Below are 27838 nucleotides of genomic sequence, written 5' to 3'. Positions count from 1 at the left end.
CCAATCCAACTTCACAGGCGACCATGAAGTGACTGTTAACTTCATTCGCAACCATTCAAGCGATACATTCATAGTTTCAGTTTTTATTTAACCAAAACATACAAAACAGGCCCTCCAATCACATCTTCCACATGAAAAAGAAAAAAAAACACATTAGTGCTTTAAGTGATGGACGCCGTTGAATTAAAGCTCTGCAGGAAAGACTGTGGACAAGTACTTATTGCATGTCAAATAAAGAATTAATCTAATGCAACACAATTGTATTTTCGTTCGACAGGAACTAAGCCATTTCAAGGATTGTGATTGGTTGTTTTCCTATGATGACACAAAATTTATATATATATAGAGATTTATATATACACACACACACATTTGCAGACTTTATATTGTGATATTGTGATGTGAAACACTTTTTAAATTCTTTCAAAAAGCAGAGGATGAAATTCAAACTTTGAATTACTGGTCAGCGGTGATCACAGCCGTTCATAAATTAAGCGATCTGTTGTTTAGATGTTTGTTTTGCTGCATTACCAGAAGCAGCCACTAGGTTGAGCAATACCTGGCCCAACCTGCCACCCTGTTAAATCAGCTGATGTCGCAGTGTATCCCCTCACCAGCTGAGAAGGGGCTATAAATCCTCTTGGGAAGGTAATTTGGCCCCAGACACTCAAAAGGATGAGACAAATTGTAACCTGAAGATGGCGCTACATGATACGAAGAGACACGTGTGATCCCCAGTGGGAGCACAGCTTCGAGACAATTAACTAAAACCCACAGACAGACTCTTTGAAAATCTTTTACAAACTGAAAAAAAAAACATGTTTTTGTAGTAAAAAGTATATTCGAGAAGGCTCAGGCTCACTCCTGATTGGCTTACACAGCATTTAAATGAATTTTCTGTACACTCGATCGACGACAGCGATGTCCTCATCCCCTTTGCAGTCCACGCTCATCTAAAGGTTTCCAAAAGAAGGAAGTTTAAACAACATATTCCCTATAAAACATTTACTTTACATTTCTAAGCTTGAGTAAAAGCTCTTAAGTCTGCGCATGTTTTTTGTTCTCTGCACTGCTTTGGCGGTTGGTAGATCTTTCGGGCCAACCACAAAGTTTTTAGTGTTGTCCATCGGACGCCAACGACTGACTGCTTTCACCCTGGCAGTGCTGCAGCAGGCAGGCGGGGGAGGCTGACGGGTGAGGTCGGAGATTAGACGCGTCAAGGGCAACACGACCGTCAAGTCGAGCTTCCTTTAAGGTCTCCCGAAGTGTCGTCCTCACTGTCCTCGCTGTGGTGGTGCTGGTGGTCCAGGTCCTGGTCCTGGTCATCTGGCCGCGTTGTGTAGCTGCTCAATGCTTTCTGCTGGAGACAAATGAGCGTTTGTTGTTGTTTTCTTTTTTTTAATGGGGTGACTCCCAACAAGTCAGAACTCTTCGGGCACCCGTCCCGTTCTTCTGAGCTTGTGGAAGGTTGTTGGATGTTGTTGTGCGTGCTGGATTTACCGTTCGGCCCATCGGCTCTCTGAAGGGGGGGCAGACCATGTGGAAGCGAGGGATGGCCACCTGGAAAACTTCTTCCTTGTTGGCTGGAGGGCAGAGTGACAACATGCTGGTGAGTATAAGCCAGGGGGGGGGGGGGGGGGGGGGGGGGGGCAAATGTTTTGACTGGTGGGGCCACGGTGGGTTCTAAAATGTAACAGAGGGGGGTAGCGGAGAGGCAGCAGAAGAATGGAGTGTTTTCGTGAGCCACCTCATGGGTGGAGAAAATCTATCATGGGATATGTAGAAAACATACACAGCTTTAATGTCAATCGAAAATGAACCAAAGCAAAGTTGCAACAAAATCAGTGTCTTTGAAGCTGCACAGTATTTAGCTCTTTATTGAAGTGACTCTGAAAACATTGAGAACATGATAAAATACAGCTACTTTATTATTTACTAACTATTAATATAATTTCTTCAAGTTTGGGCCGGATTATAAAGCTTTAACGGGCCGCATATGGCCCCCGGCCATAGTTTGCCCATCGTGGGTGTAAGCCAAGTTTAGAAAACTACTGCCCCCCAGGGGACAAGAAGAGGAACAACAATAATAATAAGAGAGGACATTTCTCTGAAATGAACAACACTAGGAAGAGGGGAAATGGAAAAAATATATATATAGAAAGCGTTTCTGCAAGTCTGTGAGCACAAAGTCGGCTTTCTCACAGCTAAATGCCTTTTCTAAAAATAGCACAACCCGGTGAGCTGCGCCTAAAAGTCATCCAAACTTGTTCAGTCATTCTTGACGATTACTGACATGATCATTGTCTTCACATAGATCAGTATCATTAACAATCATATATCATTATTATATTTCATGAGAATGCAGAAAACTGGCCCTTCATGTGACTCAGTACCAATAAAGTAGCTCTCAGGTTCAAAAGGGGTCAGTGACTTCTGGTCCGACAGATATTTAACTTAGCGCCTGAGGCCAACAGCCTGAAGAAGTTTGGCACTTTGGTGACTCACCCAATCTGTGGAAGGTGTAGTGACCCTCCATGTACTCTGACGGCGTGGAGAAGGTGGTGCAGCTGGCATACTCGTGGACCTTCCCGGGTCTCATGATGGGGAACTCACCTGCGCGCGCACACACACACGCACACACACACACTGAGGATATCAGCTCATCCCGGCGGGTGCGTCTGCTGGTGCAGTTTGCTTACCGACCACGCCCGGACCCTGGACTTCCTCCACGTTGCCGTCGGAGGTAGTGATTTTCCAGTAGCGGCTGTCGAGCTGGCAGGCGGCTTCAGGCAGGGCGCCGCTCGACATCTCTATCCTGCGGGGGCACAACTATGTCACGACGGCAGTGCGGAACTGACGGACAGTCAATATAATGTGAATATCTTGTTTGTTCCTTCTTGAGGTCCTTACACACCGGGAAACAGGCGAAACGATGCAAATAAACGATGCAAAAATGCAAATTTTTCACAGGCGAATTCTCCCTGTACACACCTAGCGCGAGACAAATATACATATAGAATTCGCTAAGCAAATCAAGTTTGGCGCTCTTCATTTCGCGCCGAAGGAGAAACAATGGAGTCGACTACATCCTGAAGTGATGATGTCCTGGTGATGGTCGAATTAAAAAAGAAAAAGTCTTTGGGTTCACCCACTACTGTTGTTGAGAGAGGAGATGGGCGAGTTCAACACAACCACCCAGGAGCTAAAGTTTTGCCCAGTATAATTTCGTCAGTACTTTAAAATGTCCAATTTGAAGGACTGCTCCGTCAACTGGCTCCATGTTCGCAGAGGGAGAAAACAAATTACCGAGAGCCCGTTGATCTGGAACAGCGACGAGCTACATGTCTGAGGTGAGGCCATCACGTCATCTACATGCCAACATCATGTTGATTGGTCAGAGGTCCTGCGTTCGCCTTTTCACCTCCGCAAAATTTGACGCGAGCGAAAAAATAACAGCCGCTTTGTCGCCCCATGGAAATTCGTTGCCATTGAGGAGGGTTCCATTGAATTCAAGAAGTTCTTTAAAAAAAAAAGGTGAATTATTCGCTTTGCAAATTCGCGCCCGGTGTGAAAGGACCTTTATTCTATAAATATTTTTATTTTATTTCTCTTTAATCAGTATAATCTCCATTCTTTTGCGAATTAATAAAAGCTCCTTCTTCTCCTTCAGAATGAACGGGGCTGCGTGTGGATGATACCTGACGCGGTAGGTGAAGAAGAAGTGCGGCGGCTGGACGGAGGACAGCTCCGGCAGGAAGGAGGTGGAGACGGAGACGGTGATGTCGCCGGTGGTCGCCACGCAGCTCTTGTCGTGCACGTACCTGCGAGTGCGAGTGCAAGAGAGAGAGACAGGGAGAGAGAGAGAGAGAGAGAGAGAGAGAGAGAGAGAGAGAGAGAGAGAGGGTAAAAAGACGCACGCTTGTTTCCACCACCAGCGTGTTGGAGGGACGTCTTGCATGGCTCCCGTCGCTGCAGTGAAGCTGCTTCACCTGAACACCTGGTCTCTGATGATGGGATATTCTCCCGTGATGACGTTGTGGACGTACGAGGTGAACCACTCCAGGAAGCAGGAACCTGCCACACAAAGACACCCGGAGGCATTCAGAGCGTCGTCGTCTTCATATTAACGGAGCGCGTGTTATATTGTATTGTTGATGGTGTAGTTGCTATTGGGACACAAAACATTGACACTGTTCTGTCTTGTAATGACACAAATTTCCCCCCTTGGGGCATCAATAAAGTTTTGTCCTATTCTATTCTATTCTATCTTCTTCTTTAGGTCGATTCAGAGTAACAACAGCAGCGCACCTGTGATGAACATGTTGATGGCCGAGGGATCCTGAGACGTCTGATCCTGAAAACAGGTGTAAAATGTTTAATGCACAATCATGATTTTAAGAGACAGCGCCTTTGCTGCCTCGTTTAGTTTAGCTCCCATTCTTTATTATGGAGTAACAGGAAAATTGTCTCGTAAAAATGTGAAAGTTTTCACGGAATAATGAGATACTGAACATTTTACTGTGTCTTCTGTAGAAAACAAACACTCGGCATTGGAAAAACGAAAATGCAAAAGAAAACATCTGCGCCAGAGAAAGACACGTCTGCATGTGCCCAACTTGTCAAATTTAAATTAAAATGGCTCCGTCAGTTCCAAATCAATATCATTGGATCCTAAGCTCTTCTTGCTGGGCCTTTATCCAGAGAGACATAACTACAGTAAACATGAAAAAGCATTCATAGATCCAAGCTTGCCAAATGCCAAAAAATGTATTGCATCACTCTGGAAAAGAACCCATCATCCAAGTACCAATCAATGGTTAAAACAAATGTTATCGAGCCTACCGTTGGAAAGAATTACTTATATTCTAAAGGCCAAACTACATATATTCGAAGGTATATGGAAACCCTTTATTGAATATGTCAGAAACTCAGACTTAATGGAAAAGCAAACTGATGATTAACCACTGTGGTTACGGCAATTTCCAAAATTGTGGATGTTTCTCGCTCTTCTTTTTTTCTTTTTTTTCTTTATTATTACAGTATCCATTATTATTATTTTTGTTTTTAAATATTTTATCTTTCTTCCGTTAACTTTTAAATGCCCGTAGCATTTCATGATTATTACCTTCACGGTACAACTCATTACATTGTGTTTATAATCTGTTTTATAACAAGAGAAACATATTGTTCGTTTTCTGTTTTGGTTGTGATTTTTTTGTTTTGTTTTACGATGTGTTTTTGTTATATTTGGCAGCTAACTTACGAAAATTGACATACGGAGATTGTGCTGCTACAAAACACAAATAAAAAACATTGTGGGAAAAAAAAAAAGAAGGAAAAAAAAAATGGCTCTGTAAAAGGCATTTTTAGATCCAGGCATTTTACCACTGCATAACAAATAAATCTGGGCGGACACCTACGGGGCAGGGGTAGAAGCTCTCGTACATGCGGCGCCCCTCGGTGGGCTCCAGCGCCATGTACTGGCTGAGGCCCGTGTGGAAGCAGAAGGTGAGCGGCAGGCAGCGCTGCATCCCCTTCCTCTGCTGGAAGCCTCCGGCCGCCGTCTCCACGTCCAGCAGCACCTCGGAGCGGTAATGGTTGGACAGGGACATGCTGCCCATCAGCCTGAGGAACCACACACACACGCACACCAGGATTAGGGCGGGACAGGAAGAAGAGACGGCTGCACTCTGTGGCACAGGTACCGACCCGGGGATGACCAGCTTCTGCCCATTCTGGATGCGGTACGAGCAGCGGTAGTCGTCCGGAAGCCTACATCCGATCTGGGCCTCGATGCTGTTCAGCTGTGCCTCTGTGGCGCCCTCTGGAGGAGGAGGAACGTACACTTATGGTCCTGCGCTGGGTTTGCGATTGGTTTTTAGAAACTTCTTTTTTTTTTTCTCTCTCTCTCCTTGGGTTCAGATTCGGGTGGGAAAAATAACATGCGGGTCGGATCGCGGATTTTAGAGAAACACATCAAAATTTGAAAACAGTTAAACTACAGACAGTTATCTTAGTCATTATTTACTTTCTGAGGATCGTTTCCACAACTTCGTAATGGTCATCGTTTAAACGTGTTTCGCCATCTAGTAGCGCGGCTTGTGATTGGACGACCCATCACCACCATCTGACAAGCGCCGCTTCCAGCCAGGAGATAATTCTTTAGGTATTTGAGAAATAAGAGCATAAAACATAAGACTATCACTTTGCAATGTTGTTCAAGTGTTTCCCTGATGGAGGAGTTTTCTACTTCTACAATTCTAAAATCACATTACGGCTTCTAACTGGTGAGCATCGCTCTAGTCTGGACAGAAAGTCAGTCCATTAAAGATTTTTTTACATAGGCACAAAATGGTTGATGATTGAGCTGAAGTCCAGTTTTTATTGGAAGAACTACTTCATTCAGGCGAAGCGGGTCGGGTCGGGTCGGGTCGGGTCGGGTCGGTTCGGTTCTTAAAAAGTTGGACCGGTGCAGGACTCTGGCGGCGGCTGCTGCTCACCTTTGAGCGAGGCGATCATGCGGGGGCACCGCTGCTGCAGGAAGCTCTTCAGCTGCTCCCACGACCTCTTCAGCACGGCGTAGTGCTTGATGTAGCGGCCCAGGTCCCTGTAGTACTGCTTAAACAGGCAGTACCAGGACAGGCCACTCTGCTGCCGGTCCACACTGCACACACACACACACACACACACACACACACACACACACACACACACACACACACACACACACACACACACACACACACACACACACACACACTATGATGGAGTTGAAAGGCCAGTGGCAACATAAGCAAGACAAGCAACGCAGAACTTGTCACTTTACGTGTCTTTTAATCGGCATTTCAGATGAATGCAACACAATCACCGAGGCAAACCGAGTTTCACAGAGGGCACACACACACACACACACACACACACACACACACACACACACACACACACACACACACACACACACACACACACACACACAAACAAAAAAAACTTGTACGTACTCAGTCAGCAGCCAGTGTTTGCGGCAGAGGTTTTTCCACAGCGGGTTGTGTTTGGACAGGTCGTTCAGCCTGCGGCTCACGTAGCTGCAACTGTGGAGACACCGGCAGACACTCTGATTTTAAAACGCCTTCTCTTTTGTAACTCACACAGAAGATGAAGAGACAGAGAGAAGGACGAGGAAATATTACACACACACACACACACACACACACACACACACACACACACACACACACACACACACACACACACACACACACACACACACACACACACACACACACACACGGATAAAATGACCCGAAACAATGTCGAACAGAAAGACTTGAAAAGACAACACCACGTGCTCAGAACCTGGTCATTTAAAACACTTTTCACAATTTCACGGCAAAGTTAACCGTCTCAAATGTATTTTAAAGGCATTTAGAGTTTAAAGTTGAAAAAAAAAACTGAATTAAACTGGACCCTGTGGGAAACTTACTTACTAACTGACACTTACTGCAAGTGGGAAAACTTTGTGGGAAATCAACATCTTGAACTTATTGCTTACTATCACGCAGCTGCTGAGTATGAAAACCACAGCCATAGCCTTACGCGTGAGAATAGAAAATAAGAAAGGAGAGACAGTCTGTTCCCGTGAGAGCGGCGGGTGTTGTTGTAAAACATGTTGTTTGAGCTTGTGTGCAGATAAAAGGAACCTAGACGCAGATGCGGCTGGCATCCTGAGAAAAGAGACTCCAGGACGACAACACCCTCCTCAAACCGAGCGGGCCGTCCGCTCATGACGCACCGCTGCCATGACAACCGTCGGCTGACAAGCACCTGCTGGCTCTAGGAGCAGCCCGGTCACGCCCCCGCCGGCAGAAGGAGAATAAAGGACGACACCCCAGAGGAGCAGGCGCTTCTCGATCCGGAGGGAGAAGAGAGCGCTCGGAGCGCCTCGCATTGTTTATTCAATGGTTTTATTAAATTGTTAACTTTGACTATTGGCCTCGTCTCCGTTATTCCGATCAACGAATGCGCGAGGGAACCAGAGAATGGAGGCTTATTCCCTCAACAATTTGGTGACCCCGACGTGATCGGAAGGGGACAAGACTTAGGTTTCACCGAAGGGTTGTCCAGGATCATCGAAATCAACGGACGTCCGGATCAAGAGGGTAAGCGGTAACCTTTTTCATAGAATACTGCACATTGATCAATCGAAATTTTTTGATTTCTGATGACCTGTACAATCATTCTAGAACATTGAATAAATGATGAATATTTAGTGAGGACTACGATGAAAAGAATACGGTAAAAGATTTGTGAAGAAGAAGAAAAGGAAGACGACAGACAACGAAGGAAAGGTAAATATTTGTGGGGTGGAAGGCCCTGACTTATGGTGGAGCCCAGAGTCTAAATAGCGGGTTAGAAGCCCGGTGGAGAAACTAACCACTGAACGGGAAGAAAGGAAATAAGGGGAGGATTGAGACAGTCCTGTTGTCGAGATCAGACAGACGTCACAATATAATCAACAGGTAAAGTATCCGGGTGGGGACACGGATCAGTAGTGAATTAAAAGATTGTTGGAGTTTGGGAAGATCCTTAACACAGAACCGCAGTAGAAATACTGTAGAAGCTTGTTTTGTGAAACTCTGACAATTACCCAAAGACGTATTCACGGCTGATCCGGTCGAAATGGAAACTGTTGCAGGTCAATTAAAATGGTTGGTGGCAAAAGCAATGTCAGAAACCAAGGTAAAGAATAAGAAAAGGGCTCAGAAAGAGTTGGAAGAGTTTATTAAGGAGAAACAGAGGCAAGGGAGGTTGCCAGGAGATGAAGAAAAAGCGGGTGTGAGGAAGTTTTTGGAGCAAGCATGGGTGAAGAGTGACAAGGATAAAAAAAATTTAAAAAAAAAAAAAAAAAAAAAAGGCCGAGGCAGAGCTGGAGAAAGCTCCGTTGTTGAAGAGAGGGACATGTAAGAAGGAATGTACGAAAAAAGGAAGCAGAGTTTGTGTGGTGGGGAAGCTTGAGATCAGCCGGCATGTGCATGACTCGTTGGCAGGAAAGAAGCCGCGTTCTAGGCGAGAAACAAAACAGAAACTTGGGACCAAAGCGGCTAAAACGACACCTCCCAACGATACTGCACAATTAAACGATCCAACTGCACCTCTTTATCCGACACTAGTGCGACCTCGCCCACATCTTGACGAATCAGCATCGATTCAAGCCCCGGTAATGTTAGATTGCGGAGGCGTCATTGATATAAATGAGGTGGGTGGGGTAGCTGATCCGTCTGGACTAAGTTCCTCGGACCCCCTCCCCCCCTTGCGCAACATAAATTGGAACCAACGACATTAACATTTAAGCATTTGAGTTTTGTTTTGTTTTAAGTCAAGGACAATAATTGATGCGGTATTGATCCATTGATTACAAATTGTGAAACTAACACACTCGACGAACTCTCGGCGTAAACATTCAGACGCTCGCCTCCAAAGATCTTTATCGACCAAGCGGAACTTGGTTCTCTGTGACAGCCAGTCGGTGTTTAATCTCCTTAAAGACTTTTCCCTTTCTCTCCCCCCTTTCTCTTTCTTTTTAAGCAGACGGCATGTTTTGAGTTGCCTTCACCGGACTAGCACCTACACACCAGCTGTTAGCCTCGCAGCTACACAGCAACACGGCCGATCAACTGGAGGACGGGACGAGAGCCTCCTCAGCAGCAGATAAACTTGCATGACAGCTCCTTCTTTTATCTTCTACCCCAAAAATAACATTTCGGCGGTGACGTGAACATATGTATTTGTTTCTGTTCAGTAATGAGTTGCTGATGGCACAGTGGCTTGGACTGGGGCTCTCTTGCTGCGCTGCTCCGGTGTTGTTATGATCCGCCTGTTAGCCCAACACTAGCCCTTAGCACGGCTGCGTCCCTCCCGACTTTCTTTATTGACATTTTCTCGCCAACAGCATTTGTTTCCTGTCACTTTGCGTCCCCCGTTTTGGCAGCGTGAAGTTCGCGGTGTCGGCTACGTACTTGATGACATCTCTGAAGCCCAGGAAGGATAAAATGTGGAGCAGCGGGTCTGAAGGCAGCTGATCCATCCTCAACTCCGCGGATGTCGCCATATTGATCGTCTCCCGTCTTCTTTCCCAGCCCGGAGTACATTTTTAAAACTGCGCTACTGCCACCTACTGGATGAAAGTGTGTACTACCCCCACACGACAAGAAATAAACGCATTAAATAATAATAATAATAATAATAATAATAATAATAATAATAATAATAATAATAATAATAATAATAATAATTAATAATTAATAATTCATTCATTCATCTTCCATACCCGCTTCCTCCTGAGCTCAGGGTCACGGGGGTCTGCTGGAGCCTATCCCAGCTGTCATAGGGCGATGGCAGGGTGACACCCTGGACAAGTCGACAGTTCATCGGAGGGCCATAATAATAATAATAATAATAATAATAATAATAATAAGATTGTATAAAATGCTGTATTTTACAACTGGATGTGATAAGAAAATAATCAGCTTAATTTGTATACATTACTTTCATATAAATCCAGAGTCTGTCAAAATCCTAAAATGTTAATTTGGTATCTATAATATTTACACACGTATTCCACTTCCTGAGGTGTGTGGCAATTTTTTGGTGATTTTATATTTGGAAATATCTATCTGGAAATAGATTTTATAATTGAAAAAATATAACATCAGGCACACAGATTTTATTAATGCCACTCATATTGCAAGTCCTCCTGAACCCGGGTTCCATCTAATCAAACTCTGGGCAGAAGACTTTCACCAGAGTGAGTAAATATTTGCTGTGAGTCAGACAGAAGTTAAATCATTAGTGGTGAGTGATTGAAATTCGTAGTAAAATGTGTTTTCGAAAAACAAAACAGCTTGTCCACTGGTTTTATTACATGCTCCCTGTGTTTGTGCTCCTCCTTTTGAAGGTGTGAACCCGTGGTGGCGGCGGCATGGAAGGCGACTCGTATCAAATCTCATCATTAATTTGACCTTTGACCTGGACTGGCATTCATTTGCACAGCTGACATCTTTCTGTGCAGTTGAGGAACAAAAGTCCGCGCGGTCAGTGTCCATCTGGAGATGTCCATCAGTAAAATAAATAAAACATTCATTCTCAAATTATAAAACGCAAAACTTATACATTTTTTCTACCTTTTGTTCAGTTTGCAAGTAAAATAAATCAACCTAATAAAAAAACACAACGGCATGACGGCAAAAGCACACAAGTGTGACTCAGTTGTCCTTCGTGGTGGTGCAGACTGACTCAAGGTAAACAAGCCAAGGATTCTCATCAGAACGCTTTATACTTTGGCCCCTGTGTTCGACCCCCAACAACCCCTCCAGCAAATATGCCCACACACACACACACACACACTGTGTGCACACTGAGTTAGACACTCTCAGGCAGAAAAAGAGCAACCACTGTGGACTCTGCTGGATCCGGTTCTGAGGCTCTGCTCCAAGTTCTGGATCATGGTGTTCCCGACATCCAAAGCGGCGGTTCTCCTGCTGCTGTTCGTCCTGCACGGCTGCCTGGCCAATCACGGTACCTCACACAACACTGCACGAAAATACACCCTGTGCTCTGTATGCATTGGGATAACAGTACATGGAGAAGTGCTGGTGTGGTTTGGAAGAATTAGAATAATCTGGCTTTAAAAAGTGCATTTCAGGGGTGTTTTCAACCCGCAGTGACTAAATTACAAATTTTGTTAAACAATCCAAGGGCTGAGGAGGAAACAACATTATTTCCCACGTTGACCTATTCTTTTTAAATAAATAGGGTTTTTAAGTTGAAGCTACATGTCACAGTACTTGGCAGGCTTGTTTGAAGTTATGTGTATGTACTTTCAACATTAATGTTACTGCAGAACAGCGAGTGAAAGTAACTTCATCTCTCTCCCTCCGTCTTTGTACACTTTTAATTTAACATAGCATTCAAAGATGTCTGCTGTATTTGCACGACACGCAGAGGCCAGTTTATGGTGAAGGGCACTGAAGCTAAAACGTATATATCCTCCCTCTTCTAACCTCTCACATACAAAGGCTGCAATGTTTTTACGTTCAGAGGGCAACGATGGAACAGTGGAATTTGTCTGGCTTGGTGTTAATCGTGTCTCTTTTTAATGTCCGTCTGCAGTTTTCCTCCACAGCCAGCTGGCCTCGCAGGTGTTGGTCAGAAACCGACGCGCCAACCAGTTGTTTGAGGAGTTAAAAGCAGGTAATGCATCTTCTTGACTAGAGTCAGAGTCTGAATTTGTGTGGATCCATCTTGAGCCAACCAATGAGAAGCCTCAAACTGTGACCAACTAACTTGAACGCTGGAGAAGAAACCTGATTGGTCCATAGTGAAAGTGAATGAGACAGACACTTTAGTCACTCTGCGATTTACCAACAGCAGCATTTTTAAAAACGTTGAGCTTTTTTCGAATAAAAATGTATTCTTCTTGTGTTTGTTTGCTGTTTTCTTTTAACCAGGGAACCTGGACAGAGAGTGCATTGAAGAAATCTGCGACCACGAAGAGGCCAGGGAGGTTTTTGAGCAGGACATTAAAACGGTACAACTCATGGGCGTCTTAGTCAGATTCCATATGCGTGATCAGACTGAAATGTTTCAAGATCTAACCTGCCTTTTTTCTGCTTTGCAAAACTGTCAGGAGACCTTCTGGACGACGTACCTGGGTGAGTCCCAAAATTTCAAGTTTTGTTTGATTTTTTTTTTTTTTTTCTTTTTGCACAGCAACCGTTTATTTAGACGAAGGCTGAGTAAACATGAACAAAGTTCACAACATAAGCCACAGACAGACAGAGGCCTTTCTAAATGTAGATGGCTTTGTCCCTCAGACTGTAAAGGAAATCAGCTAACAAGAACTCCAGACAACATCAACACTGTCAGAAACTGCATAGAAGGTGAGCACCAACACTGGGGAAGCAACAAAAAAATTTGACTACAAAATACATCTGACAGTCAATGTGACCAAAGGTGTGTGTGTGTGTGTGTGTGTGTGTGTGTGTGTGTGTGTGTGTGTGTGTGTGTGTGTGTCCAGGCCAGTGTGTATCTGGTACAGGAGTGAATTATGTGGGAAATGTAAATGTCACTGTGTCAGGGAAACCGTGTCAAAGATGGAGCAGCAACTTCCCACATCCCATAATAAGGTACAGCGGGTTTACGTCTCTCGGCACAAATACCTGCTATGCCGACAAATGCGTCAACGTAGTAGTTTGCCTCTGCACCTGCCCTACCTGTTCTACCCCACTGCAGGGAGTTCAACTCCTCCGAGCCGAACAGCATCCTGCAGGAGAATTTCTGTCGGAATCCGGACAACAATCCAGAGGGTCCGTGGTGTTTCACCAGAGACCCCACGGTCCAAAAGCAGGCTTGCAAAGTCCCTATCTGTGGTAACGTTACCGGCGTAATGTCACAGCGGCGACCGAGAAAGCAGACAAACATTGTCCTCGGTAATCCTCACACTGCGTGTCTTCGCTCTCTCAAGGTGAGGACTTTGTGCCGACCACCGTCGCCCCAGAGACTGTCAAATTTAGCGCATGTTTGCCCCACAACGGCCTGGACTACAGCGGCGACCTCAACGTGACCATGGGGGGCCACGTGTGTCTGCCGTGGTCATCGCCCGTGGTGCAGACTCTCAGCAAAAACAAGGAGTTCATCCCAGAAATCACTCTGACCGCAAACAAGTGCCGCAACCCCGACAATGACCCCGAGGGCCCCTGGTGCTACGTGGCGGACGCCGGGAATGTGACCATCGACTACTGTGACCTGGAGCTCTGCGGTGAGTAGCATCAGTTGGGGAAGAAACGAGGTCTGGCAGCAACGTCACGGAGGAGATGAGTCAAGCCTTGCTGTCTCCACTCAGACGACTCGCTGTTTGAAGACGACTTGTTGAGCCAGACCACACAGGCCATGGAACGCTCCGTACTGGGGCCCAAGAAAAAAAACTTCTTTAATCCGCGCACCTTTGGGAATGGCGAGAGCGGTGAGTTGTCGAACCTGAGTGTATTCCTGAGTGAGAAATTGAGTGTACTTTTGGTTTGTTCCAATGTGGTTCAAGATGAGGTTGGTGCATTACATTTTTTTTTTTTGTTGTTGTTGTTGTTGTTGTTGTTGTTGTCCTGTCAGAGATCCATTCAAAAGTGCCTCTTGATCAAACTGGAGCTAGACATAGACAATAGACCCTCCCCCCCCCAACTTCCTTGCTTGACTCCCGTTGCAGTTTGCGGACAGCGCCCCCTGTTTGAAAATCTGAACAAAAAGGACCAGAAGGAGCAAGAGCTGTTGGAGTCGTACCGGGAACAGCGCATTGTTGGCGGCGACGAAGCGGAGGTGGCCTCGGCGCCATGGTAACCACAACCGCAATGAGCCGTCACTTCCCGCAGCTGCTGCACCGGGAACTAACACTGCGCCGCCTTCCAGGCAGGTGATGCTGTTCAAGCGGAACCCCCAGGAGCTGCTGTGTGGGGCCAGTTTGATCAGCGACCAATGGGTCCTCACCGCAGCTCACTGCATCCTCTACCCGCCCTGGGACAAGAACTTCACAACGGACGACATCCTGGTCCGCATTGGGAAACACTCTCGCACTGAGTAAGACTCCCACCCTCCAACCCTCAAAGCGTGTGCATGTGTGTGTCGACCATGGGGGGGGGGCAAACTTTTTGGCTGGTGAGGCCACAATGGGTTCTGAAATGTGCCAGAGGGGGGGGGGGGGGGGGGGGTAGCGGAGCAACAGCAGATGGATGAAGAGTTTTGGTGAGCCACCTCATAGGAGGAAAAAATATCTATCATGGGATCTGAAGAGAACGTGTTGCTTTAATGTCCATTGAAAATGAACCAAAGCAAAGCTGCAACAAAATCAGTGTTTTTGAAGACCCACGGTATTCAGCTCTTTATTGAAATGAATCTGAAAACATGGAGGAAATACACCTATTTTTTTGACTGGCTGACTATTAATATCATTTTTCAAGTTCGGATTAAAAAAAAAAAAAAGCTTAACTGGTTACATATGGCCCCGGGGCCGTAGTTTGCCCATGCCTGGTGTAGAAGGATACTTCATCTCGGCCGGCAACATGAGGGTTTGTTTTTGAATTTTCCAGGTTTGAACGTACTATCGAGAAGATCATGGCCATCGATAAAATCATTGTGCACCCCAAATATAACTGGAAGGAAAATCTAAACCGTGACATCGCCCTGCTGCACTTGAGACGACCGGTGATTTTGAGTGACCGGATTCACCCTATCTGCCTCCCCACCAAGAAAACCGTCCGACTGTAAGACGCAGTTTCTTCTACTTCTTCTTTTGGACCTTGAAAGAACTCTTTTCGCTCAAAGAATTCTTCTTCTTCTTTTATATACCATGAACAGGCTGATGAATGAGGGCTTTAAGGGGCGAGTGACTGGCTGGGGGAACCTGGCGGAGAACTTTAGCCCCTCAGGAAGGTCTTTGCCCAATAACCTCCAGCAAATCCACCTGCCGATCGTGGACCAGGAAATCTGCAAAAGCTCCACCTCCATTAGGATCACCAACAACATGTTCTGTGCCGGTAATGACTCGTTTGAACAGCATTGAGCTGCATCAAACAAACAACTTCCAGATGAATCCCGATTAATTCCGGATTAATCGTCTTTTAGATTTACACAGAATAGACCAAAATAATGTTTTGTCACCAAAATGAAGAGCAAACGGACCCAAAGGTGTTTGGATGCTGCAACTGCATCTTGTTTTTAACCATCAAATTCCTCCTGATTGTTAGGACGAAGCCTATAATAACCTCTCAATATTTCATTGATGCAAGCCATGACAGTCTACGTAACAACACATACACACGCACACAAGCTCCGCTTGGCAAAAACAATTGTGAATAATATTTTTTTTAAAAATTGAATATTAGACAGGGTGACCTTAAATACATTTTGGTGACCATTAGTGACAATAATATAGAGATTTTTTTTTTTAGCTTTTTGAAAAAATATGAGACACCCTTTAACTTTCGTTTGCGGCTTTCAGGGCATCTCATGGCTTATTTGTGTATTTTGCACACTGATTATAATATACACAGTCCTCTATCACTTCAGGCATGTGTGTCTGAGCCTCATAAAATGTGCTTTAAGTTAAGAGGAGGCTGTTCTCTGCTTTGGGAAGTCAAAGAAGTGTACGTGGACATGTTGCAGGATATCGGCCAGAGGACAACCAGCGTGGAGACTCCTGTGAGGGAGACAGCGGCGGACCTTTCGTGATGAAGGTGAGTGAAGGGAACTCCGGGAGCTCAGGGTTCCGGCCTTTCTCCTCTTTTATTAAAAATCTTTGTTTCGGCGCAGAATCCGGAGGAGAACCGCTGGTACCAGATTGGCATCGTGTCGTGGGGCGAAGGGTGCGACCGCGACGGCAAGTACGGCTTCTACACGCACCTGTACAGGATGGGCAAGTGGATGAGGAAAGTGATTGAAGAGAATGCGGACGACGGCGCATAGTCATTGTGCCAGTGGATCGACGGCGTGCCAATAAAGCTTGTTCGCAACCCGCCGGAGGATGTCGGTGATTCAATAAATAAAGAGCCGAGAGTGTAAAACACTGCAGATTTATGTGCACACATACAAAATCTCATTGGCAACACATTGAGAAGGACATAAAAATAACACTACATTTTACATACATACACTTTTCTTTTACATTAGTTGGAATCCTCTGCTGTTAGGACACATGTAGAGACACATTCATTGTTCATGTTTATCATTAATTGATTTCGGGACGCACAAGGCGTTGTGAAAACCAAAGCAACACTAGGTCACCCCCGCTGGTACAAACTGAGAGTGCACTTCAATAAAAAAAATAATTCTGAAATGTCCAAAAGAAGGTTGTAAGAAATTGTTTTTTAAAGGTTAGGAGTTAACATCAAATGCAGCTTTGAATTCAGGGTAAAGCTCATTAAAAAAAAACTTTGGTTGGTCTTATGTTTTGGACAGAAAATGTTGCTTTCATGTCAGTCCTGACAAATAAATGAAACTGGAACACACTATTTTTTTGTTCTGAATTATGTCCTGTGAGTCATCACAACAGCAGCAGCAGGAGCAGCAGCAGCAAACCAAATCCAAACTCGTCAGGCCTGGTCCTGGTCCTGGTCCTGGGCTGTTCTGTGGGACTGCAGGTGTCTGTTCAGGTGTGTCTTGCGCGTGTAGCTCTTGGGACAGTGGACGCAGGCGTGCGGCCGGACGCTGCTGTGGGAGAGCATGTGCTTCTTCAGGTCGAACTTCCGGCGCAAGCATTTGCCGCATTCCGGACAGGAGAAGGGCTTCTCTCCTGCGGTGCGACCAAACACATGGGGACAGTTCAGCAATGCAAAGAAGCACAAAGAAATCATGGATTTAAAGGTCCAGTGTGTAAAACTTGGCCTGATTTATGATTTTTATATTGGTAAAAGATAAATACACTGCTCGTAAATATATTAATAAAAAGTGTATACAAACAGTCCAAAAAAATAATTTGGGTTTCCTACCCTAACAGTTGTTAGGGTACACTTAACATTAAAAAAATATATACGAATATATATGTTATTTCTTCCTAAGTCATTTGTTTTAATTCTTCTATTTGCACTACTTGCATATTCAAATTTCCTCAATGTGGGATGAATAAAGGGATTCTTCTTCTTATTATTAATATATAAGAATATACTGTACATGAAGACAAGGCTCTTGCTCCCAGTTAGCCGCCATCTTGCACCGCCATATTTCTAAGGAAGCCTGGTGTGGACAATCCGGCTCACCTGACAGCGCGTTTCGTATTTAGGGTGAACGCTCACATCCTCAATTAAACCAACGAAGAAGAAGGTGGACAAGGTATCCAGGTTTGTGTGTAGCTGACTGGCAAACTCGGGAAGAGGGAGAGTGAACGAACGAGCGCTGCAATCCAACATCTGACCATAAGATGGCAGAATTCGACACAGTGTACCTTGAACCTCTTGCTCGTTTATAACAGACGCTAATCAGAAATACGACATTGGAAAATGTGTTTTGAGCCCCAAGAAGACCAGAAGCTTTACTTTCCGCAGCCAATGGGGGGCGGGGCAGCGCGGTCTCTCACCTGTGTGTATCCTACGGTGCTCGGTCAGGTGACAGGAAATGGAGAAGGCCTTGCCGCAGTCCTGGCACACGTACGGCCGCTCGCCCGTGTGGGTCCTCATGTGCTTCTGCAGGTCGCCGCCCGACGGCCAGCCCTTGCCGCACACGTGGCACACGTACGGCCGCTCGCCCGTGTGCCGCCGCACGTGCACGTTGAGGCCGGCCAGCGCGGTGAAGTCCTTGGGGCAGTAGGGGCAGCGGTAGGGCCGCTCGCCCGTGTGCGTGCGCAGGTGGCCCTCCAGGCCGTCGCGCGTCTTGAAGCGCTTGCCGCACTGCGGGCACAGGAAGCGGCTCCCGCCGCCGACGTGGCCGGCGCGGTGCGACTGGAGGCCCGTCAGCGAGCCGAACGTCTTGGCGCACTGGTCGCAGCGGTGCGAGCGGCAGGTGTGCGTGCGCTGGTGGATTCGCAGCTGCGTCACGCCTGGAAACCCAAACAAGCGACGTTCTGTCAGAGATGCTCGGCGGGCAGCGCGGTTAAAACTTAGAAAAATTGGAGCCGTGCAGGACTCTGACATGAGGTAGAGGACTGCGTGAAGAAAGTAAAAACAAGAGTGAGCAATGTTTTTTTGGGCCACTCACCGGAGAAGGACTGCTCACAGTGGCGGCACCGGTAGCTGGGCTCCGCCCCTTCCACGGAATGAGTCTGCAGGTGGCGCAGCAGTGGCGTCTGGGAGCTGAAGGTCTGATCGCACACTGTGCAGGTGAGGTGGGCACTCTGCTGCTGCTGCTGCTGCTGCTGCTGCTGCTGCTGGCCAACAGGCTCCCTGTCCTGGTCCGAGGCCTTGCTGGCGAGTCCCCCACCGTCCATATGCGTCTGCTTGTGGTTGGACAGGCTGGACAGGTAGCGGAACTCCCGGTCGCAGCGGTCGCAGCGGTAGAAGGTGTGGGCGCGGTGGCTCCGCTGGTGCAGCCCCAGCTCCGCTTTGCTCTTGAAGACGTGGTCGCACTGGAAGCAGGTGTGCGACCGGAGGGGGCGGAGCTCCTCCGCACGGCTCTCCGCTGTGACCTGCACGCTCCTGGCGGCCGTCAGTCCCAGAGCACAGGACTTGTTGGAGCGCAGGTGACGGATCACCTGCAAACAGGAGCACAGGTGGGTTTCCATGGTAAAGAATTAGATTAATGTGCCACATGGAGGTGTAGAATAGAATAGAATAGAATAAAATGTCTTCAGTAATATCCCACATTGGGGAAATTTGCATAATTACAGCGACAATATAGTGCAAAAAAAAGAAATTTAAGATTTATCAAGAAGAAATAAAGAAATACAATTAAATAATAATAATAATAATATTTATAGGGTATGAAAGGAAAAAACAAAACAAGATATTTCCTTATCTGATGGATAGTTGGACCCAATTTACACTCGTTGCTCTACAATATTTATATATATATATATATATATATATATATATATATATATATATATATATATATATATATATATATATATATGTAGAGAGAAATATATGAGAACCATTCTAAGGACAGGAGAACCACACAACCTTTACTGCACTTTTATTACGTGTTTCTGGGCAGTATGTTGAGCTTTTACCAAAATAAAGATCATAAATCATAATCACAAATCAAGCCAAATTTTACACACTGGACCTTTAACACACAACAGGTGGCAGGAAGCCCACTGACCTGAGAACGGTAAATGAAACACTTGCTACACTGAGGACACTTGTGCGCCACCCGCTGAGAATTATGGGAAATGCTGAACAGCGTGTTCGTGGTGACCACGGAGGAGGGCTGCTGTGATTGGTCGACTGTGGAAGAAAAGACAACAGGGAAGTAATGAAACTGATGTGTTTGCGTTCAATACGTCCATGGGTACGCGTGCATGTGTCTGCGTGTGTCACCTGTGTCTCTTGGGTTTTCTGATTGGTCCACAGAGTTTCCAGATGAGGATTTAAAGCTGACAGGGAACAGGAAGTGTCAGTGGAGGCAAAATAGCCGACGCCTGTTGAGGAAAAGGAGGGAAAGTCTCACCCGTCTCCTTCCGCGACAACCCGCTGCTCATTGGACGTCTCCGTGCCGACCGCTGACTCAGTTGGACCCACATCATCGTTGCCGCACACCTCCCCTCGATCGCCCTTGGACATCACCACCACCTTCACCAGCTCCACCTCCAGCTGGGCGGGACTCGCTGCAGCCAGGGGAGCGTCTGATTGGACTTGGGGCTCGGCGTCGCTCAGCTGTGAGAAGAGAGGGTGGGACCAGGCGGCGAGGAGGACCTTCTCCGTCTCCTCGCCCACTGAGGAAAACAGACCCTCCATAAATAACAAATTCCTCTTTCAAACTCTTCCAATCTCGACGACTCAGTAGTACCTGTGGCCATCACACGCCCCTTCAGACACCTCTGATGGGTCAGTAGCACTTTCAGCTCCTCCCTGTCAGCCTCCTGCAGGAAGTCCTCCACTCCTCCAGGGGCAGCAACAAGCAAGGAGGCAGCCTGGAAAACACCAACATTGAGCTAAATTGAGAAGTTGAGTTACATTTATGAAAAACAGGCATAGTGCAGTGACTATACCAGGCGTGGGCAAACTACGGCTTTGGGGCCACGTGCGGCCCATTAAGCTTTTTAATCCGGCCCACCAAAATTGAAGAAATGACATTAATAGCCAGTCAGTAGTAAGATAGTATTTCCTCCATGTTTCAGTGTTTCAGAGTCATTTCAATAAAGAGCTAAATACTGTTCAGCTTCAAAGACACTGATTTGGTTGCAACTTTGCTTTGGGTCATTTTCAATTGACAGCAAAGCAACATGTTTTCTACATATCCCATGATAGATTTTCTCCTCCTCTGAGGTGCTCACCAAAACACTCCATCCATCTGCTGCTGTTCCGGCCCCTTTGTCACGTTTTAGAACCCATTGTGGCCCCACCAGTCAAAAAGTCTCCCTCCCGCCCCCGCAGACTGTAAACTATCATTTAAAAGAGCAAATGACGTTTCTGTCTGGCCCAGCTGCTCTTGGGCTCACTGTTAGATACCTGCTTGAAGTCGGGCACAGGACACAGCTGTTCCATCCTGGTCAGAAAGTCGCACACAAGAGACTGGAGGGCGGAGTCAAAGCTCTGGTTGAAGACCTCCTGAGGAGAAGATTAAGCTGGTCAGTATGCTGCACTTAATGGAGGAGGAGAACGTTGAGAGAAAAAAAAAATCATCAGCCAGAACTTTGCAGCTATTTAAATACACGCATGGTTTGTGTGTGTGTGTGTGTGTGTGTGTGTGTGTGTGTGTGTGTGTGAGGAACCAGGTTTTCGTCGCAGAACAGACCTGCAGGAGGCGCCGGCGCTCTGCCGGACGGTCCGACAGCTTCCTAGTGACGCTCAACAAAGTGGAAAAACATCTGTCCACATCCTCATCCACCTGTGGATTGAGAGATTCACACACATTTGACACTTCAACAATGTAGGACAAAAATCACTGGAGCGGGCAAGAATAACGTTCCTTTTGAACATCCTGCTGATGCAATTATCACGTGAGGTTTGAGCACACAGGCCCCATCACTTGGTATGAATACATTAATACCACCATATCTACTCCCACCTTGTTGGAATGAAGAATGCTCTCCAGGTGTGTGTGGACAGCCCGCGGCTCCGGGTTGGAGAGAGTCGCCTGGCGTACAAACACATCAGGAACACTCAGACAATCAGACTGGGACTTGAAAAGTATCTTGCTTTATATCAGCGTACACAATAAATGTGTTCACTTACATTTCACTACAGGTGCAAGAAAACACTAATTTATAAACACTTTTCAAACACTATTTTAGATCATTTCAATATACCTTTCATTTCTTAATTTTTGCATTCACTCTTCACACTATTTTCAATTTGTCTATTTCAAGCATGTGCAAACTACGACCCGGGGGTCATATGTGGCCCATTAAGCTTTTTAATCCGGCCTGTCAAACTTGAAGAAATTATATTAATAGTGAGTAAGTAACAAAATAGTTGTAGTTTATGCATTTTTTCAGTGTTTTCAGTCATTTCAATAAAGAGCGTAACACCATGGGCCTTCAAAGACACTGATTTGGTTGAAACTTTGCTTAGGGTAATTTTCAATTGACATTAAAGCAACAGGCTTTCTAAATACCCCATGATATACATTGTTTCCTATGACATGGCTCACCAAAATACTCCATCCATGTGCTGCTGCTCCGCTACCCCCCCCCCCCCCCCCCCCCTGTCACACTTTACAACCCATTGTGGGCCCCACCACTCAAACAGTTTGCCCACCCCACCCCTGGTCATCTACTTGCACTGAATTTAATGCTGTAAATATGCAAATTACCGCCAACGTGGGGGTAAATAAAGGCATTCTAATTAATCTTATTAAAGTTTTTAGTGCTGAAAGAAAAAAGCAGAGCCGTTTGTTTCACCTTGGCTCTGAGCGCCAGCAGCAGGAGGCTCCTCTGGCGCTCTGTCAGCAGCTGCGGGACAGCCTCCGTCACCAGGGAGACAAAGTCCTCCAGCATCCCAAAGTGCTTGACGCTTTGCTGGCGCGCCACCTGCCACATGGCGGCCGACAGCAGGCGGAGGGGAGGGATGAGGAGGCGCAGGGAGGCCGGGGGGAGAGCCGAGGCTGGGGAGGAGAGAGTCAGGAGGGAGGAGGCTTCAGATTGGGAGGCAGGATGACACAATGGCACGGCTGATGATTGACAGTCATGAAACTGCACAAGTGTCAGGGTCCTGATTGACGAAAACGTAATATTGATGATTACAGTTATCTAAAGTGGGCGACACGGTGGCACAGTGGTTAGCACTGCCGCCTCACAGCAAGAAGGTTGACGGTTTGATTCCCGTGTGGAGTTTGCATGTTCTCCCTGTGTCTGCTGGGTTCTCCAGCTTCCTACCACACTCCAAAAACATGCATGTGAGGTGAATTGGGAACTCTAAATTGAATGGTTGTTTGTCTCTCTGTGGCACTAATAAAGTGGCCACTGGTCCAGGGTGTCACCCTGCCTTCACCTTATGACAACTGGGAGAGATTCCAGCAGACCCCCCAGGACCCTGAGCGCAGGAAGAACATATAAATTGACAATAGTTTTGCAAAGGCCCAACAAAAATGCAATACCACGAGACTTGGACAATACTGATTGCATTGATTTCTGCTCAACGTTTAACATGTCGTAGTTCAAACATTTGATAATTGGCTTTTTTTTTTTTTTTTTTTTTTTCCAGGGGAGGTTTCGGGCTTCAGCGACGCGGGGGGACGGAGAAAATTAGCTTGCAGCCGTTTTCAACAACTGTAAATAAGCAACAAAACCTGTTGCATCGTCAATCATAACACTCTCAAATGTTCTCCCCATGACAAGACATACCCATTCTGCCTCTACGGTCAAAAGTCACTTTGCCTGAGTCGCAACTGCTCGCAGCACACCAGGACAGCTGCCTGCGGTGACGGCTAATGTTGTGATGAACTGCGGAAGCTCCGCCCATGTCACACCGGAAACACTTCCTTCCACATCCGGTCCCTTGCGCGCGTCGAAAAGCTTTCGGCGCGCATAATTGGCTTAAGACGTTGTGTAAAACGTTTTTTTTTTTTTTTTTTTTTTTTTAATCTATTAAAATAGATATATGTTGAATTGGTAGGTCAAAATAAAAACTTTTTATTAGTATTTTAGTATTAGTATTTTTAAGTAAAGACACTCACATAAAAAACAAAGTAATAACCATGCAAATATATATTAGTATATTTAATAAATAGATTTGCTTTTTTGGCAAAGGTGCAGTGTTGACTGTCAATAGGATTGCTATGATGCGTTGTATGTTCACATTAACAGCAGCAGTCCTTTCAAATACAGCGTCACACACTTGAAAATTTTTAGATGATCAGTCAGTTGTCCACCTGTTGCGTGAACAACGAGGCCAACATGGGCGCTTCTCCTCTCACCGCTTTGACTCAGCGCTTTAAGAAGGGTATAATCTCCCCTCTTTGCTTTGAGCAAGAGTAAATGGATTATCCGAGAGCCGCATACCACGGAGAGGCTAACAGCCAGAAACAGAGAACAAGAAGAAGAGGGGACGAGGTGGTGTGTGCCATTTTTTGGAGGAGCGCTATTATTTTCTACCTGTATGGATCTGCGGGGATCAAACAGAGATTGGCTGTCAGGACCAGGAGTTGTCTCTGTGTTGCAAACCTAATCAGTCGGCTTCTTCCACAGCCATGGATCCAGACAGGGAGGAGGCTGATGTGTTTTCCGACACGGAAGAGCCACAAACGACAGAAGTAGAGGAAGATGAGGGGGAAGGTGAAGAAGAAGAAGAAGAAGAGGATGAAGAGGAAGATGCCAGTATATTCAACACTTGGATGCAGCTGTACAGGAGAAAAGAGATTGCTGCAGGGGAGGAGGACGGGGGAGGAGAAGCAGAAGGAGGAAGAGCTGAGAGCAGGGGCACCATGGAGCCGCCCGTCCGCATGAGGGCCGACCGCCGGGCTTCACTGCCATGTCCAGTAAGGAAAACATAACTTGAGGGCTTTAACAACTATCATAAATTAATGTATAATCAGACTGTGACTGTGAGTCCAAAAGACAGATCTTAAAGATTATTAAGGACCTTCCCCCTGATGCACCTGCGCATGATTTAACTTAGACAAAGCTGACATCCACAGTTCAAACAAAGTGACTGCTGACGAAATATATTGGTTGACTGAACATTGGCATTTATTTTGAAATGTAGTTGTAAAAAAAGAAATTTGGCTTCAAAATTACTGCTGCAAACTCAAACCAGTTTGATCAGTTCCTCTGGGTCAACTGTCAGTCGCTCGTATCGGGTCAACCCTGTGGCTGAGGAACAACGAGCTGGTTTCTTCACCTGCTCAGGATCCATTTTAAGCGGCATTAACAAGAAGAGGGCTGCAAAAACGAGATTGGCTCAGACCAAGATCAACGGTCCAGGCAGCTGTGGAGGATAAAACACTAATGAGGCTTTTCGACTTTGTATCCCCCTTTTCCAGAGTGCTGACTGTATAACCCTAGGCGTGGGCAAACTACAGCCTGGGGGCCATATGCGGTCCATAACTTTTTAATCCAGCCCGCCAAACTTGAAGAAATTGTATTAATAGTATGTAATGAAATAGCTGTATTTCATCAATTTTATTTGACTGTTTTAAGAGTCATTTCAATAAAGAGCTAAATACTGTGCAGCTTCAAAGACAATGATTTTGTTGCAAATTTGCTTTGGTTCATTTTCGATTGACATTAAACATGTTTTCTACATATCCCATGATAGATTTTCTCCTCCTCTGAGGTGCTCACCAAAACACTCCTCCATCCATCTGCTGCTGTTCCGGCCCCTTTGTCACCTTTTAGAACCCATTGTGGCCCCACCATTCAAAAAGTTGCCCATCCCTGGCCCAACTTGATATATATATTTTGGGTATATACTTTATGACTGAATCAATTGTCATCTCTCCCTCCCCATGTCCAGTCCACTCTGTCTGCCATGCATCTGTCCCGCCTCCACCTGTCTACCCGGGCGCCCGTGACGGCCAGGGTGCTGCTGCGACGCTCCTCCTCACGGCGCCTGCTGCCATCGCCGCAGGAGGCCACCGCCACCACCACCGCCAACCCCGAGCAGCGCAGACCCTCGCTCGTACCCACCATTCCAGAGGCCGTCACAGGCGAAAGGCGGAGCCCGTTCAGGAGGCGCAACGTCATGTCGTTGGTGGGTTTGCTGATTGGCAATTTCATTGAAAGCTTCTCATTTAAAAATGCAGGTCAATTTTAAAAGTGGTTGTTTTGCAGAGTGACGCTGACAGCGTGTGTCTCATCTGCCATATTGACCTCAACCAAGGGGCCGGCGGCAAAACAGAGCTGCAGTGCTCACACACCTTCCACAAAGAGGTAACACAATCACCCATCCATACATCCATTTTCAATAGCCGCTTCTTCCTGCACTCTGGGTTGTGGGGGTCTGCTGGAGCCTCTCCCAGCTGTCATAAGGTGAAGGCAGGGTGACACCCGGGATCAGTGGCCACTTCATCACAGGGCCACATAGTGACAAACAACCATTCACACTCACACACACCTACAGACAATTTAGAGTTTCCAATTGACCTCACATGCATGTTTTTGGAGTCTGAGAGGAAGCTGGAGAGAACCCACGCACACAAATGGAGAACATGCAAACTACCACACAGAAAGGTCCCAGGAGAACCCGGGAATTGAACCGTCAACCTTTTTGCTGGGAGGCAGTGCTAACGACTGCACCACTGTGTCGCCCGGAACACACTAACATTACCTGAAAAGATTAACACAAAAAACACAGACAATCAGTTGAATAAAGCAGAACTATACTGACTGACTATATGTGTCTCTGTCCAGTGTATAGAAGAGTGGCTGTGGAGAAAACAGTGCTGTCCAACGTGTCAGGTTCAGGTATCCATGCCGCAGCCCGTCTACTGGAGTTCCACTCGGGTCAAAGTGCCCTAAAACTGGGAAGGAGGAGGTCGTCAACCAGCCATAACCATAACCTGGTAACATTATAGACCAGGACACCAGTAGAGCATCTGAAACCCCGCCCCCTTTTGACATCACCAGACAACATCAGTCAAAGTGGTGGACCCATAAACCGCTGTGTGTGACATTATCATCATCATCCTCTACAATGCTCACCAGGACTGTGATGTCATTTCCTGTGAGACAAAAAAGACTGTTGTTCTGGTATTGTCAGTATTACAACGCTGAGAGTGAAATGCAAACAAAACACACGTGAACAAATCATAGCTGGCTAGAATTATGTACGAAAAGGGTTAGGGTTAGCAGTGACAGTAGCATTGACAACTATATACTGTAAATGGCCAATGACAAAGTTAATTTAAAAACCACAGCAACCTCATATTTGTATGTTTGCATTTGTGTTTGCAATGACAAGGGACGGAAATATCCATGTTTTACTCAACTGACTGTTGTTGAACATGAAGCAGTGTTGAAAGATTTTTGAATAAAGATTCACTGAACAGTGCAAGAAGTAAATGTGCATGTTGTTTTTGAAATGATAATGAATAAAACGATGCAAGATTAAATACATGAAAGAGATTTTATGGAGGTCAGTCAATCTAACTTCAGTTCAGACAGCCTGAACACGTGTGCAATTGTGTACATGTATAAATGTTTAAAATAATTTTAAGAAATGTCTTTATTTTTTAATGGATTACAATTGTGAACTTTTATCGAATCTACATTTGAGTATATATTTTTATTTTTGGGTCACATCCCACAATCTGACTTGTAAATAAAGGTTTAGACTTGCTGACAAAGAAGAATAGCTGTTTAAATACGCCCTCGCTGGGCTGCTGTAGACTCCTCCCTGTGTCTTGAGGTGGTACTGCAGGAGGTGAATGCGCACCTTTTGAAGAGGTGACTTCCCCCGAATGTCTGCAGAATCATATGAAGAAAAAAAACGAATGTTTTTATTCATAAAAGGATGGTATGGACAAATGAAAGAAGGTTGTGAGCCGTGAAGACGATAAAAGAGGAATACTGGAGTAATCATAATAACAGCAGCATTAGTTATAAGTGATTTCTGCCTTGGTGGTTTGCAAATCAATCAGATAAGACCTCAGTTAGATTAGAAATTTTCATCTCTTCATATCAGTGTCGAGTATTTCTAATGGAATCTTACAATAGACCACCGTGACACACCATTACACATTTATTTTTCAAAATGTTGCCAAA

The 27838-nt window shown here is 45.9% G+C and overlaps 4 protein-coding genes across 5 annotated transcripts; 2 read left to right on the top strand and 2 right to left on the bottom strand.

The window, feature by feature from the left end:
- Positions 1 to 63: 63 nt before the first annotated feature.
- On the bottom strand, positions 64 to 10140 carry fbxo3 (F-box protein 3). Of its 2 annotated transcripts, none has more exons than XM_076049398.1 (12): positions 10014 to 10140; positions 6999 to 7088; positions 6501 to 6664; positions 5710 to 5824; positions 5421 to 5625; positions 4309 to 4354; positions 3990 to 4074; positions 3699 to 3821; positions 2700 to 2815; positions 2506 to 2613; positions 1501 to 1583; positions 64 to 1360 (listed from the first exon to the last, which is right to left on the bottom strand). In XM_076049398.1, exons 1-12 carry the CDS (start codon positions 10103 to 10105, stop codon positions 1235 to 1237), a joined length of 1353 nt encoding a protein of 450 aa, XP_075905513.1. In that variant the 5' UTR covers positions 10106 to 10140; the 3' UTR covers positions 64 to 1234. The 2 variants fall into 2 exon arrangements, with proteins under 2 accessions (XP_075905513.1, XP_075905514.1); XM_076049399.1 differs by having other exon boundaries at positions 64 to 1357.
- Positions 10141 to 11385: 1245 nt separating this feature from the next.
- On the top strand, positions 11386 to 16558 carry f2 (coagulation factor II (thrombin)). Its single transcript, XM_076049395.1, has 15 exons — positions 11386 to 11571; positions 12166 to 12246; positions 12504 to 12583; positions 12683 to 12707; positions 12870 to 12935; positions 13073 to 13181; positions 13288 to 13424; positions 13520 to 13813; positions 13898 to 14017; positions 14255 to 14381; positions 14455 to 14622; positions 15132 to 15305; positions 15400 to 15578; positions 16207 to 16277; positions 16354 to 16558. The coding sequence occupies exons 1-15, from the start codon at positions 11499 to 11501 to the stop codon at positions 16504 to 16506; spliced, it is 1857 nt and encodes a 618-aa protein (XP_075905510.1). The 5' UTR covers positions 11386 to 11498; the 3' UTR covers positions 16507 to 16558.
- A 39-nt stretch (positions 16559 to 16597) lies between these two features.
- LOC142903640 (uncharacterized) lies at positions 16598 to 23584 on the bottom strand. The gene is made up of 12 exons (XM_076049394.1): positions 23480 to 23584; positions 22538 to 22740; positions 21703 to 21771; positions 21430 to 21522; positions 21144 to 21242; positions 20482 to 20605; positions 20143 to 20407; positions 20013 to 20068; positions 19795 to 19919; positions 18730 to 19222; positions 18113 to 18571; positions 16598 to 17332 (listed from the first exon to the last, which is right to left on the bottom strand). The coding sequence occupies exons 1-12, from the start codon at positions 23481 to 23483 to the stop codon at positions 17133 to 17135; spliced, it is 2190 nt and encodes a 729-aa protein (XP_075905509.1). The 5' UTR covers positions 23484 to 23584; the 3' UTR covers positions 16598 to 17132.
- An 845-nt stretch (positions 23585 to 24429) lies between these two features.
- On the top strand, positions 24430 to 27437 carry LOC142903623 (uncharacterized). The gene is made up of 4 exons (XM_076049373.1): positions 24430 to 24612; positions 25590 to 25826; positions 25907 to 26005; positions 26486 to 27437. The coding sequence occupies exons 1-4, from the start codon at positions 24469 to 24471 to the stop codon at positions 26591 to 26593; spliced, it is 588 nt and encodes a 195-aa protein (XP_075905488.1). The 5' UTR covers positions 24430 to 24468; the 3' UTR covers positions 26594 to 27437.
- The last annotated feature ends 401 nt before the right edge of the window (positions 27438 to 27838 follow it).

This window comes from Nelusetta ayraudi, unplaced genomic scaffold, assembly GCF_046127955.1.
Source record: "Nelusetta ayraudi isolate G7.1 ecotype Tasmania unplaced genomic scaffold, CSIRO-AGI_Nayr_v1 ptg000114l, whole genome shotgun sequence".
Lineage (NCBI taxonomy): Eukaryota > Metazoa > Chordata > Actinopteri > Tetraodontiformes > Monacanthidae > Nelusetta > Nelusetta ayraudi.
The sequence above is the reverse complement of the archived record's forward strand: the minus strand, read 5'-3'. Positions and strand labels throughout refer to the sequence as shown.

Bases quoted from the DNA above. Each gene is read 5' to 3' on its own strand.
- LOC142903623 (XM_076049373.1), top strand. From the start codon at position 24,469: ATGCAGCTGTACAGGAGAAAAGAGATTGCTGCAGGGGAGGAGGACGGG. The intron at 25,827-25,906 runs GTGGGTTTGCTG...GTTGTTTTGCAG, and splicing joins GGCGCAACGTCATGTCGTTG to AGTGACGCTGACAGCGTGTG. The intron at 26,006-26,485 runs GTAACACAATCA...GTCTCTGTCCAG, and splicing joins CACACACCTTCCACAAAGAG to TGTATAGAAGAGTGGCTGTG.
- f2 (XM_076049395.1), top strand. From the start codon at position 11,499: ATGGTGTTCCCGACATCCAAAGCGGCGGTTCTCCTGCTGCTGTTCGTC. The intron at 12,247-12,503 runs GTAATGCATCTT...TCTTTTAACCAG, and splicing joins GTTTGAGGAGTTAAAAGCAG to GGAACCTGGACAGAGAGTGC. The intron at 14,018-14,254 runs GTGAGTTGTCGA...CTCCCGTTGCAG, and splicing joins CTTTGGGAATGGCGAGAGCG to TTTGCGGACAGCGCCCCCTG.
- LOC142903640 (XM_076049394.1), bottom strand. The intron at 21,243-21,429 runs GTCTGTTCTGCG...TCTTCTCCTCAG, and splicing joins AGCGCCGGCGCCTCCTGCAG to GAGGTCTTCAACCAGAGCTT. The intron at 19,920-20,012 runs GTGACACACGCA...TTTCTTCCACAG, and splicing joins AGAAAACCCAAGAGACACAG to TCGACCAATCACAGCAGCCC.
- fbxo3 (XM_076049398.1), bottom strand. From the start codon at position 10,105: ATGGCGACATCCGCGGAGTTGAGGATGGATCAGCTGCCTTCAGACCCG. The intron at 5,626-5,709 runs GTCGGTACCTGT...GTGGTTCCTCAG, and splicing joins CAGAAGCTGGTCATCCCCGG to GCTGATGGGCAGCATGTCCC. The intron at 1,584-2,505 runs GTGAGTCACCAA...TCTGCCCTCCAG, and splicing joins CTACACCTTCCACAGATTGG to CCAACAAGGAAGAAGTTTTC.